This window comes from Rattus norvegicus, chromosome 13 (assembly GCF_036323735.1).
Source record: "Rattus norvegicus strain BN/NHsdMcwi chromosome 13, GRCr8, whole genome shotgun sequence".
In the NCBI taxonomy this organism is placed as follows: Eukaryota; Metazoa; Chordata; class Mammalia; order Rodentia; family Muridae; genus Rattus; species Rattus norvegicus.
Window position 1 is genome coordinate 85,393,093 of NC_086031.1, and position 13,691 is coordinate 85,406,783.

General features: G+C 47.7%; 1 protein-coding gene across 2 annotated transcripts in view; it reads left to right on the forward strand.

Moving 5' to 3' along the window:
• Positions 1 to 9,058: 9,058 nt before the first annotated feature.
• Olfml2b (olfactomedin-like 2B) overlaps positions 9,059 to 13,691 on the forward strand; it is a 37,192-nt gene continuing 32,559 nt past the window's right edge. The window contains exons 1-2 of one of the 2 annotated variants that reach the window (XM_006250219.4): positions 9,059 to 9,659; positions 12,248 to 12,511. In XM_006250219.4, the coding sequence (XP_006250281.1) occupies positions 9,486 to 9,659; positions 12,248 to 12,511 (438 nt within the window). In that variant the 5' untranslated portion in view covers positions 9,059 to 9,485. The remainder of the gene's footprint in view (positions 9,660 to 12,247; positions 12,512 to 13,691) is intronic. The other variant, NM_001107195.1, reaches the window with a different exon arrangement.

Below are 13,691 nucleotides of genomic sequence, written 5' to 3' on the forward strand. Positions count from 1 at the left end.
AACAAGAAGAAGAAGGAGGAGGAGGAGGAGGAGGAAGAGGAGGAGGAGGAGGAGGAGGAGGAGGAGGAGGAGGAGAAGAAGAAGAAGAAGAAGAAGAAGAAGAAGGAGGAGGAGGAGGAGGAGGAGGAGGAGGAGGAGGAGGAGGAGGAGGAGGAGGAGGTGGTGGTGGTGGAGGAGGAGGAGGAAGAAAGAAAGAAAGAAAGAAAGAAAGAAGAAAGAGAGAAAGAAGGAAAGAAGGAAAGAAAGAAAGAAAAAAGAATCTAGCATTGTAGGTTTAAAATGAGCCACTTGGAAATCAACTAGTCAAACCAATTTCTTGGCAAGTATACAAATGGAGGTCTGGGGTTTCCCAGAGAGGCCAGTGCTCTCCCAGGTCCACACAACTGAGGTGGCAATGCTGAGACCAGATGCCAGGTCTCCTGGGTTCAGCTATCTTACTACACACAGGCTACAGTCAGCTGTGTCTGTGTAGTTCTTGTGTACATTTTGCATGTAGCGGTTAGAATGCCTTTCAGTGTGGAATTGTAGAAAGAGAGATGGTATGTGGGCAAGGTGCCTTTAAAAGCCAACCGAGCACTTAGGATAGGGCAGAGCTGGAGTGGAAGCTAGCCTTAGCATGGGCCACACAGAAAGATGTAAAATGGGATGTCAAAAGGAGGGGCAGGGTGGAAAGCAATCGTGGTATTTTATTAATGTATTTCCTCTCGTTTTCTTTCCTCTTGTTTTTCTTTCAGATCCTATCGTGTTCTCCTTTCAAGAGAGCTTGTTAGAATCAAAAGGTATTTTCTGTAAGCCTCGGGCATCTACAAAAAAACAAATGTGTAATAGCACACCAAAATGAATGGCAAGGAATTAAAATATACTTAACCACACAGAATAAATCACTTAACCACAAAGGAAGATGCAAAAACAGGAAAAAGAGGTAGCGAAGCTAGATTTAAAAAAAAAAAAGGCTCTTCTTACTGCTGGAGAAATTCCTTCATTGGTCGAAGCTTCTTTCTTTAAAAAAGAAAAAGAAAAATGAACAACTAGGGATGATGACAAAACTCCAGTGGACAAGTGCTCAATAATGAAAGGAGTATCAACAACTCCAATAGGGGAAATATGTGGGGGATGTGAAAGTCAACCCTGTGAGGGAAAAGGTGGAATGGAGAGCTAGGTGCGCAGGCTTCTGGGACTCCTCTGATCTGCCTTACAGGGCATGAGATCTAAGATGGCTCCGCTTCCCAGGTCTTCACAGAGGTCCTCACAGGTGACGCTACTTTCCCAACTCCTTCCGAGTTACCCCATCAGACAGGGCTTTCATTGGAGTACAATGACGGTGTGACGAGATACAATTGGAGAAAGATTTAGGGGCTTGGGATTGGCTCAAACACTATATAATAATAAGCTTATGTGTTGGGCAATAAACTCAGATTTGTACCCTGATACTGGTCTCCGATTTCCAAGGATCAGTCACGGGCCTCTCACCCCACGCCCCCATCCTCGGTCCTGTTTGTACAAAACTGGTCTCTTTTAAAGATAAAGTGTGATCCTGCAGTACCAAGCCCATTCATAACTCACACTTTAACACGTATCTACGTTCTAGCACAGTTCTTCAGTGTTTGGAATATCAGGCAGAGGCAAGGTCCTCCGACCAGTGCATTCGTCATTCTGCGGCCCAGCAAGAGGGCAAAGTCAGGATTCAGGTACCCTGTACTACCTTCTGGGCAGTAGATACACATACACCTGAGGGCTGCAGCTGAGTTTAGCAAGAGATATAACAGATGTGGAGTCTCTGAGTCTGTGCTGGCCTCCATCATTCAAACAAATGCTCAATTTCATTCACTTATAGAGTCTCAGATTCACGGCTTTAGAGAGTCTCTAGTCCATGTCGAGGGTGTGTGTGTGTGTGTGTGTGTGTGTGTGTGTGTGTGTGTGTGTAACTACGGTGAGAGTGGATCACATCAGGACTATAAGGGGAAAGGAAAGAAGCAAGAGGGTCTGAAGGGTTCCACTCTCCTCTCAATGGTACACCCTACTGACCTGAAGACCTCTCACTAAGTCTTTTTTTTTTTTAAGATTTGTTTATTTTATGTATATAAGTACACTGTAGCTGTCTTCAGACACATCACAAGAGGGCATCAGATCCCATTACGGATGGTTGTGAGCCACCATGTGGTGGCTGGGAATTGAACTCAGGTTCTCTGGAAGAGTCAGTCTTAACCTCTGAGCCATCTCTCCAGAACCTAGGTCCAACTCTTAAAGGTTGCACTGATCCCTGGTAGTGCCACAGGCTGGGACCAAGCCTTTACCTCCTGTGCTTTGGGGCACTGTGGCAACTGTATTAATTGACCTGTTACTGTTAAAAGCTGCCTGCTAAAAGCAACAGGAGAGCAGTCTTAATTTGGTTCATCGTCTAAAGTAGTGGGAAAGTCTTAACAGCCAGCTCATGAGACAGCTGGGCACTGGGTACCTATGGCCTGCAACCCGGGACTGACAAATGAATGCTCAGCCCAATTTGACCTTTTTATTCAGTCCAGGCTGTGAGATTGTGGGGCAACCTGGCCAGCACACCTGCTTTCACAGCCCTGCCTCACAACCTCACTGTGAAGGTATTTGAGTTGCGTCTCTGCGCTGAGTTCCCCAAGATCACCAACAAAGCAGGATCTGACTCTAGAGCACGATCTGAAACCAGTGCTTCCCAGTGGGGCAGAGAGACATCGAGCTGCGACAAGATTCACCAAGGTGGGAGGGTGAGGCTGTCAAAGGTAATACACATCTGGACTTGTTGACCAAGTCTCAGGGGGTCGGGAGAAATACTGTCCTTTTGTGGAATACACAGAGAATGTGAGAAAACAGAAATTCCAGCGACATATTTTGGCTCAGAATCCAGAACCTAAACAACATGTCTTTATTGAAAACATAATTCGTACTTGATAGGCACATGATGATTTTACTTTGATTGGCTTAAAAATCTACATTTTGCTATATAAAACTTTAATATAAAGAGAAATCTCCAGGGTTGGCATAGTAAAGAAATATAAATTGTCCTTTAAAACTGGGGAAATTCAGAGAAGAAACACATACTTCTACTTGACTTTAAAAAAATAAAAGAACAAAAAAGAACAAAACAAACAAACAAACAAAAAAAACCTTTGGTGAAAAGAATTCTCTTTTGTGCCCATTCCTAGGATCCCGCGTGAGTAATCTGTGTGTGTGCACCCATGAAGTGCATGTATCGAGGCAAGGCATAGATATTGGGTGTTTTCCTCCATTATCCACTTGATCCTCACTTCATACTTTGAGACAGCTTCTTCCTTGGACCCGGAGCTCACTCATTGGCTAGCCTGGCTGACCAGCAAGCCCCCCAGGATCCTCTTGTTTCTGCCACCCAGTGTTGGCGTTACAGGCACACACCACTATGCCAGCTTTTTATGTGAGCGACAGAGCTAAACTCTGGTCCCCTTGCTTATGCAGAAAGTACTCATCTTCCGAGCCATTTTCCCGTCCCCTTAATTCATCATCCGGAAGTCTGAGGCCGGGCTGTACGCATCCTTGCGTGCTGTGCTCGGTGAGTCAGAGCACCTGGTCCGTCATATATATTCAGGAATCGAGTTAGGCTAAATTGAAGACGAAGTGCAGAACAAAGAGCGAATCAGAGCGAACAGAGAAGAAAGACTTCATTTGCAGCTGAGCTTGCCTTCGTTCGTCCCTCCCAGGCATTTATTGGAGTTCCCTGGCCTGGCTCCGACTCTTAGCCAGCCGGCGAAGGGAGATGGCAGAATGATGTTGCTCATGGGACTTTGCTCTGCTCTTTGATTCTGCTGGTGTGGGGCAGGTGTTTTTTCTAAATTACACCCGGAGGTGGCAGGTCATTTCTAGCCACCAGCCCCACCTGGCAAATGAAGCCTTGGTTGGCAACAGACAGACATTTCAGAGGGAAGCCAGGGGGCTTCTGGGTAAACTGGAAAACAGACGCTCCTGCCAGAAGCAAACTTGCCTGGGGAGGGGGCGATGGTTGAGGTAGCTAGGCAACCCCCAGCTTCTAGCGAAATGCTGGCAGGCAAAACTGGGAAGGGTCCCAGGTCTCTGGGAGCTCAAGTGGCACACTCAAGGGCTTCAAGAGACCCTGTTGAGTACTTTCACAGTGTGTCCCACTCCAAATCCATTTCCGCATTTGTAAGGGGAAATGACGTCACCAATTCTGAGACAACATCACTTGATACTTAGCACACTTGCAGAGTTGCGATCATGCGGACTCTTGGTGACTTCATTGGTTAGGCACGGAGGGAGGTATTTACTCTGTACTAACATGCTGAGGGTAGGGGGACATGGAATCAACAGGCTCTTAGTAAGGGATTTAGGGAGTCTACGGCAAGTAACTCTGCTGTGTACAAGCCAAATGATGCCTAACTGGGCATCTTCAGATCAGGGTGCCAGATTAGCATGTAGAAGGACGCCTTGGGGATATATCCTGAAAGATATATCCCAAGGGGTTTCTGGGAAATGCCTGTAGATGCACTAAAGACATGCGGTATCAACATCTCTGACCGCTGGCTCAAATATCAGTAAGGAAAGGGTATTTAAGTAAAAGTAGCTTAGTGGTGGGGCACAAGCCTATCCAGAGGGAGGCCCAGGACCCAAAAGGAGAAAACGACAGAGGAAGGGGAGGAGCAGGGAGGAAAGGAGGAAGGGAGGGAAGAAAAATTGAGGATTTTCTTACTATGGGTGTAGGGCTCTAAAATTACTCCCACTGAATGAACTTTTTTTTTAATGATTTGAATGAAGATAGATATTGCACTTGTTGAATAAAGGTTAAAGAACAAAAACAAACAAACAAACAAACAAAAAATAGGATAAAAAGATGGGCCAAACCCATCTTTTTTCAGTGGTTAAAAAATTTAAAAGCTCATATTTGGGCTAAATATTAATCAATGAAGTGCAGAGAATAAAGGAAACCCACTTAAGAACTCACATAGGAAAAACAAAACTACACTAAAAAAAAAAATCAACGTGAAATGTGCTTGTCAAAAGAGTTGAGGTGGCTGCAGGCTGCATGGATGAAAGGGCAGCACCAAAGAGCAAGCATGGTGAGTCACAACCATCATGCTTGCATGCGGAAGCTGCTGCAGAAAGACTGCCGTAAGTTCCAGGTCGGAATGGTTCTGGGCTAGCCTGGGCTACAGCGTTTCAAAATGGAAACCAAAATAAAACCAAGTTAAACCTTTTAGAAAAGAGCTGAGTTTAAAAAGAGGAAAACTTTCTTCTCTATGTTCTACCCAATCTTCAAACTGGGACTTTTATAGGGAAAAAAAAAAACTAAAAACCAAACATAAAATAAAAATTTAGAGCAATGGAGCATCTGGAAAACCACACGGTCTGAGGAAGATAAGAAAGTGGAGGAAGAACTGGGACCTGGTCTGGCAATGAGGTGCTTTAGAAAGTGTTACTTCCAGTCACTAAGGGAAATGAGTTTTCCTCCGTGGGAACCCTCCTTGCCATATTCTATCTAGGGCCATAGGGCTGAACATTTAAAAGATAGTTTAAAAGAGCTCTATTCCGGGTGAGAAACAGAAGAGACTCCTGGTCTCAAGGACAGCTCCAAGGACCATGACCATATTCAAAGAGAAGAGGGAGGGGTGACATCAGAAAGCTTCACTTTCCCAATGGTCTCTCATCAGAAATTCAGTACCTGTTCCAGAAACTCATTGCAGATTTGTTTTTCTATTGGTTACTTGTAGCTGAAGAGGAAACAAGGAAACTGCCTATCTGGCTATGAGTAGCCAAATCAAGCCTAGATCAATTATGATTAGGCCACCATGCCAATACCTTAGCAGTAATAGATAAGGAGAAGAGTTTGGTTCCTTGATTACATGACTGAGCAGCTCAATAGCTGACTTCTATTGCTGGTGGGGTGGGGGTGGGGGGGACATATATTTGATTAGGTTGTTGCTAGTAGGAACCTCTGGTGCTCCAGTCCAATGCACCCTAGTGGATACAAAGATGATGTTGATGAAGGTAATGGGGACTACATCTAGTTGGACTGCTTGTAGCTCCCATTCATTCAAACAATATTCATTGAGTGGCTACTGTACTTGTAGTGGTTTGAATGAGAATGCTCACCACCACCACCACCACCACCACCACCACCTCTATCACCACCACCTCCATCACCACAACCATCACCATGAGCTCCAGTATTTGAATTTTGATCCAAAGTTAGAGGAACTGTTTGGGAAGGGTTAGAAGGTGTAGCCTTATTGGAGAAAGTGGCATGTCATTAGGAGTGGGCTTGGAGGTTTCAAAATCCTATGCCAGGTTCAGTTTCCCTCCTCTCTCTCTCTCTCTCTCTCTCTCTCTCTCTCTCTCTCTCTCTCTCTCTCTCTCTCCTCTCTCTCTCTGCCAGCTGCCTGCAAACCAGGATGTAAGCTCTTAGCTGCTGCTCCAGCACCATGCCTGCTGTGCTCCCCTCCATGATGGTCATGGACTTTACCACCCTCTGGAACCGTGAGCCCCAGTCAGATGCTTTCTTTTATGAGTTGCCTTGATCATGGAGTTTTGTCATGGCCATGGGAAAGTAACTAAAGCAGCGCTCTAGGCCCTAATGGAACTCTGAGGATGTGACAGTGGGCAAGGTCAGCCACAGTCCCTGCCCTGTGACCTTGGGCAAGACAGACATGACAATATAAATCCCCAACAACCAGTCCTGGAGGAGCACACACACCACAGAGGAACTACCCAGGAACTGGAGTCAGGGAATGTTTTCCTGACAGGTGATTACACTCCGAAATGGGAATGTAAAAATTAAAGCTCCTTCTGCCCAGAAGTGCCTCCAGCTCTTCCTGTCATCTTGATCTATCTATGTGTTGAAATTTCCTCACTGTGGTAGCCATCTTCAGTCTTACCCTCCATGAAATCCTTACTGGCTTTCTGCTAGACATGACTTGCTTCTCTTTTTTAAAAATTAATTAATCTATTTTATGTATATGAGTAGACTATAACTGTCTTCAGACACACCAGAAGAGAGCATTGGATCCCACACAGATGGTTGTGAGCCACCATTTGGTTGCTGGGACTTGAGCTCAGGACCCGTGGAAGAGCAGTCAGTGCTCTTAACCACTGAGCCATCTCTCCAGCCCCATGACTTGCTTCTTTAAGCTATGTAGGATTTGGTTCTACGCTGCCTCGGGTCCCTGTGCTTCTTTGTAGCACGTCCCTGTTTATGTTGTCCCATTGCAAGGCCATCCTGTCTTCCCAAGGACACACCTAGCTGCCTGACCATCGCTTTGGGTTTAGACAGCCCTCAACATTTTTAAATGGACTTGAAAACTACATTTATAGCACTAACCACCCCCCATCTACTTTTGTAGAAGATTTGATAGTATTCTTTCCATAAACTTTTTTCTTTTTAAGAAGGTAGTAATACGGGGTTGGGGATTTAGCTCAGTGGTAGAGCGCTTGCCTAGAGAGCGCAAGGCCCTGGGTTCGGGCCCCAGCTCCGAAAAAAAAAAAAGAAAAAAAAAAAGAAGGTAGTAATACTTCTCATTATTAGGGTCAAGGGTGTGTCTCAGTGTCAGAAAGCTTGTCTAGGATCCTGGAGATCCTGAGTTGCATCCCTGTCACTGAAATAATAATTGTAGTAATAAATAATGAGAACATTACACTTCTGTCTTCTAGCATATCTAAGCTGGAGTCTGCTTCTGCTTGATTTATTGGTTGAATTATTCCAATCTCTTTGCTCAGCATCAGGAACAAAGTTCCCGATTGAGTTCGGATTTCTCAAGGAAGTAGAATACCTTTTAGGTACCCTTTGACTTTGAGGGGATTGATATTGACATCCCAAGACCAAGTTCTCAGCCCAAAGGAGATTTATTTGCCCCAGAGGAACAAATGGCAGGGAATAAGAGTCAAAGACAGGAGAGAGAGGATGAGGGTGAAGGGGAAAGGAACAAGGGAGAAGCGGAAGAGATCTCTGTTCTGGAGGACACAGGTCCGCCTCTGGATGGAGAGGAGACAGACACATAGGCCTATAGGCAAATGGCAGCTCGTAAGGTAAAGGGGGAAACCCCGTGTTAGGATGAGGGGTTTAATTTTGATTGCACAGATTAATTAGGGCTTTTAATTGCTGCACTTTTGTAGTTAGCCTCAGGGGAGGAAGTGGCCAAATAAGGTTCTAGATCTTGGTGGCTAGCTTTAGGAATGTAATCTAACGGTTTTTAACAAGGTCGATGGACTAGGAGAAGGGCAAGGCTCGCCCCAGCCGAGCTTCACATGCTCGGGTTAGCTACAACCCCTCAGGATTGACCTGGCTCTGCTGAGTATTCTCAGAGTGGCAGTTATCCTGGAAGGCGCAATGCTCTTTGCGAAAGTGACACTGTTAATCTTCTTAGCAGGCATATTCAGGGACACCAATTAAAGAGCACAATAACGACCACAAATATATACTCTTTAGAGATTATCTGGCCTGTTCATTCTGTCCCAAACCACGGAGATTCTAAGAGGTGTTCCCTGTGGCAGGCGTTTAGTTCTGGGAAATCACCAGGACAAGCAGAGTGGCAGAAACCTGTAGCCACTCTCCGCATTTTAAAAATGTATCCAACTCCACCACATTCTGTCAGAGATTCAAGATGCATCCTCTAGGTTGAGGTATTTTCAGTTTCTAAGGTTGTGACAGACATGAGGACTACAGTTATTCCTAAATTCGAAGCTTCTCTCACTCTGGATGAAGTCGGGGGTCAAAAACCAAACAAACCAAAAACATATCAAAAGGAGAGATCATGTTCCTCTGCTGTCCCGGTTGCACTCCAGGGGCCAGTCAGGGCTCCGCCGGGGCTCGGGCGTGAAGAAAACTCTTGAAAACGCACACGAAGTCCTTCTCAGGTCAGCATCTACAGTCAGATACAAGGCCAGCAGCGCCCTTCCCACGCCAGCCGGCGCCTGCTTAGCGCAGCGGCCGAACCCTGGAGGAGGCGGGGTCCCCGGGCGTAGAGCCCGACTCTGTGCGCTTCCCGGTCCTCCTCCTCCGCGCCGTCACTGGCTGCATCTTTCTGCCCCGGCACAATAGAGGCTCCGCCTTCCCTCCGCGCCAGCCCCGCGGCGCCCTGGGCCAGCAACCCTCCCTCGTCTTGTGCTCTGTGGCCACTGTCCGTCTTGAGTCCAGTCCCAGTGTGTCCCGGGCTTGGGCTTCCCGGCGCCAGTCTTCCACCTGAGCTCACCCTACGGCTCGCCCTCAGCAAGCCGGCGCTCTACTCCGCTCCCCCAGTCACCTCTTTCTTGTGACCTCTCTGCACAGTCTAGGTTGCTGGGGTCTGGAAGGAGATGTTCAGGGTCTCTGGGGAGCACAGTCCTGCTCCACTCAGCCACACCCAGCCTTAGACGGTTCTCTGAGCAACTACTCTTCCGGACTCCAGTGAAGACGCCTTCCAGCCTGTCTTTGTTGAGATCCCCCCCCCCAACCCAAGGTGGTCTCTGTAGGGACTAAGGTCCCTATCGCTGCATCTCTCATGGCCTATCCTCTGCCATTGGTTCTCTGCTTTGCTTTGGTGGTGGCACGGGTCTGGGGGTCCAGTACACCTCCCACAGGGACAAGTGAGCCCCCCGATGTGCAAACAGTGGCGCCCACGGAGGATGACGTTCTGCAAAACGAGGCGGACAACCAGGAGAACGTTTTATCTCAGGTAGGATGAGGAATCTCATGCCCACCCGTCTTACCTTGGGGGACCGCAAGGACCTGAGGCTACTCCTGGATGAAGTGTTTGCGAGCAGCTGTTTTTCTCTGTATTTTTAGTGAAAAGGATGTTTACTTTTAGTTTGTCACATTATATTGCTTGTTTGGTGTTGGACAGGCTTTCTTGTAGACCAGGCTGGTTTCCAAGCTCACTGTGTGGTTGAGGCCAGCCTTGAACTTCTGGTCCCTCTTACCTCCGCTTCTCAAACGTGGAGATTCTACTGCTCTGACTTTAGTTTTGTGGCACTGTGATAAGGTATTGTGTTAAAAGTAAGGGCATGGGTCCTGCTCTCACAACTGCCGAGTGTTTCAGGCTTACTAAGGCAAGAGAAAGGAAAGGAAGATTCCATACACTTGTTGAGAAGAAAGATGTGTGTGCCTGTGCGTGTGCATGTGTGTTTGTTGATGTAATGGTTGTGAAAAGTCCCTCTTGCCTACGAGACTGCCTGTCAGAATTGGAATGTGTAAACAGGAGGGCACGTAGGATAGGAGGCAGATGGCATACGCGGTGGGAGATGTTTTATAACCCCAGACGAGCCATTCGGACAGAGGCATAAGGTGAAGGCAGAATGTGTGATGCCTAGGAGGGGGACCCCAGAACAGAGGGACTTGTGTTAAGACCTGGTGTACCAGGAGTAGAGTGTTAGTGCAGATCCACACAGTTGTGGCTGATTCTCTCTGGGAGCCAAGTGACCCAGGACATCGATGAGTGCTGTAGCGTGTCCATTGATGAACGAACTCAGAACTCAGAACACCCTGATAGCCCTCTCAGAGATGAGGAGCGGAAGCCAAAACTGAAAGGGAGTGCCTGGCTTCCATCACTCTGCAGCCTGCTTCTTGGGACTGTAAGGGGCGCTTCTCACACCTATGTGGCATTCCTACTCTCCAGAGCTGGGGGGCTGATGTACAGTGGGTGACTCCTTGGTCCTCAGGATGAGTAATGTCAGAGAAAGGATGCTGAGCGAGTTTCCTGTGCCTCCTCTAGGCCCTCAGTCTGAGTCCTTTCTCTCCCGAGAGAGAACTGTCAGCCCTACTTTGGGGTTGATCAAACCGCTTGTTTCTTCTTTTAATAATTATGCTAACATATGCCCTATGCCCACCCATAACCTCACACTGACCCTTAAATCAAAAAGACTTAAAAATCCCTCCCACTGGGACTCTGGAAAACCATAAACAAAAGCTTGCCTGAAACTGGAGCCCCCTGAAGGGAAGGAACCCATCCAGGGATCTCTGAGCAGGATTGCAGGGGAATCTAGGCAGTTTCAGAAAGGAGACCGGGGACGATTTACTGTCAACGTGGGGAGACTGGCTGCTTACGTCACCCTGAACTACCTACACCTCCTGCTTCCACTGGTGGAGTCTATATTTCAAAACAATCCTAAAGCAAACATTAGCTTTAAAAGAAACCCAACCGTTTCAAGGAAAACATTACATGCCTTCTTCCCGCAGACAGCATCCTAAGGAACATTTGCAGGCTCCAAGCCTACCCACCCACTGCCATCATTAGTCAAACGAAGGAACCCCTCTGACTGGTTAGGATGGGAGCTTGGCTTTGGGGATATAATACCTAATAGAGATGAGTTGATGGGGCTTACGGGGCAGGATGTGGGGGGTACTTTTCTCCTAGGGTAGGAGCAGCAGAAAGCCCGCAGAGGAACCTGGGAGGAGCATGTACCCAGAAGGAAATGTTTAACATTGGGAGCAGCAAGCACAGCTAGTTTTGTTCTGGTTTTGGCCTGGGGTTTTGATTCAGGAGCCAAAGGAACTCTTAGACTACATAAAGGTTACAGACTCCTGGACCTGTTTTCTTTCTGTCTCTACCCGCTCTCTTTCTATCAATCTAATCCATCCTCGAAGGCTCACATCAAATACCACCTCCTCCGAGAAGTCTTCCCTAGTTCCTAGGTGGAGCCTCAGCTCTCAGCACAAGTGCTATCCCAGCTCTTCAGGGGCACGTAGCATTGTCTAGTCTGGGTGGCCTATTTACAGTGGTCTCCTTGGGAACAGGCTCTCTGCCTGGCCACCGCTACCAATTAGTGTATTTTGCACTGATGTGAAGAGGTACTCTGTATGTGCTGAATGAATGAATGAATGAATGAATGAATGAATGAATGAATGAGTGAGTGAGAAACCTTTAGTCCTCATAGTCAAAGACCAGTTTTCTGATCCCTCCTTCAACTCTGTCTCTATTTCTAATGTGAACCTGGATTGGAGCCGAGGGACAGGGCTATGGAAAGAACGAGGTTTGGTTCTTGTTGTCCTTTCTTTTGTTTTGCTTTTTTTTTTCTAATTTTAATGCTAAAAGGTTAAGGCCCTGCTGTGAAATACACATCTTTTCAAGGCCTTCCTGCTAGCAGAACCCTGAGCACACTGGAGAAAATGTCTGTATCAGCGAATTGTGAGCTATGACTTGTTCTCTCCACGGCTCAGGGCTGAAGACTCTGGCTAGGGCAGCACATTTGACAAGATGACAAGCCCCGCTTCCTTGAGGAGCATGTGTGTGCAGACCTACAGCTCAGTCTCTCTCTCTGTGTCTAGCTGCTGGGAGACTATGACAAGGTCAAGGCTGTGTCTGAGGGCTCTGACTGTCAGTGCAAGTGTGTGGTGAGACCGCTGGGCCGAGATGCGTGTCAGAGGATCAACGAGGGGGCTTCCAGGAAGGAAGACTTCTACACTGTGGAAACAATCACCTCAGGCTCATCCTGTAAATGTGCTTGTGTTGCCCCTCCCTCTGCCGTCAATCCCTGTGAGGGAGACTTCAGGCTCCAGAAGCTTCGGGAGGCTGATAGCCGGGATTTGAAGGTAGGTTCTAATAAGAGGTGGTTCCTGGGGTGGGAGGGTACCTTGGGGACCTAGGAAACTACAGACCCATAGCTGGGCATAGAAAGCCTTTGAAGAGGGTCAGGCCTGGCCCCTGGAGACTTTGGTGTGGATCTGAGGCTGAGCTAACAAAGTCAGTGAGAGAAGGGTTGAGGGGGGAGCACATTATGCCCTATGCCAGAGGAACCAGAGAGGCCAGGCCTAGGAGGAGCTGCCAGGACCATCTGGCTAAAAGAACTAAGTGTTCTCCAGGAAAATCACTGTCACAACTTACTGTCAGTCTACCGTGTACATAGAAGCTGTAAGACTCAAGAGCAATGGACGAGCCCTTTGGTCCTGTCTCTGGTCAGGTCTTTACACTGCTCCTGGGCTTGCGTTCTGTAGAGTGGGGGTGGGGGGGTTAAGACTATGTGGGCAGCCCCATGGTCAGGTGAGGGCTTCAGTTGCCCCTGTGCTAACTCTTTCACTTGTGTGCTCAGACTGACTTGTATTCCAGTCCTGGCTCCAGGGTCTTCCTTTGTTTCTCTGAGCCTGGTGGAGTACAATGTGGAGGTGTCTAGAGGGTCTGAGGACATTGAGGGATGGTACCCATTGAGTAGATCAGGAGAGACAGATATGGCTTCCACTGGTACCCACAATGGCAGTCGATGATTGCTCTTTAAGCAGAGGAGTGTTCAAAAGGACGAGGAATATCCCAGGTTTGGCCATGTAACTCAAAGTGGCACTTCTGTAGAACCTACTTTCTGAGCCCAGAGCTATAGTCAGTTCAGTTCCAGGGCTGAAATCTGGAAGATTCCTAGGACCACACCAGGCAAAATGTCAATTTAGGAATCAGAAAAATCGTGATTAGTCCATATAAGCCAGCAGTGGGATCCCTGGGGTGAAAGGAGACCTTCTGAATGTTGAGTGTTTCCATGGGGAGTTCCTCACTCGGAAGCAAAGCAAGGAGGCGACTGGAAAACAGAAATGGCAAAGGCATGGCCCAGCGTCTCCCAGGCACCATTCTTTGGTAGGAAGGCTCTCTTCCATGTCTCGCCTGCACTTTAGTCAGAGCTCTGCCAACTCTGGGTGCTTCCAGAGCCTAGATTATCAGGGGGAAGTGGCATTTGGAAGAGACAAGAAGGCTGCGTGCCCTGGGGCAGGTTACCACCTCAAACTCAGG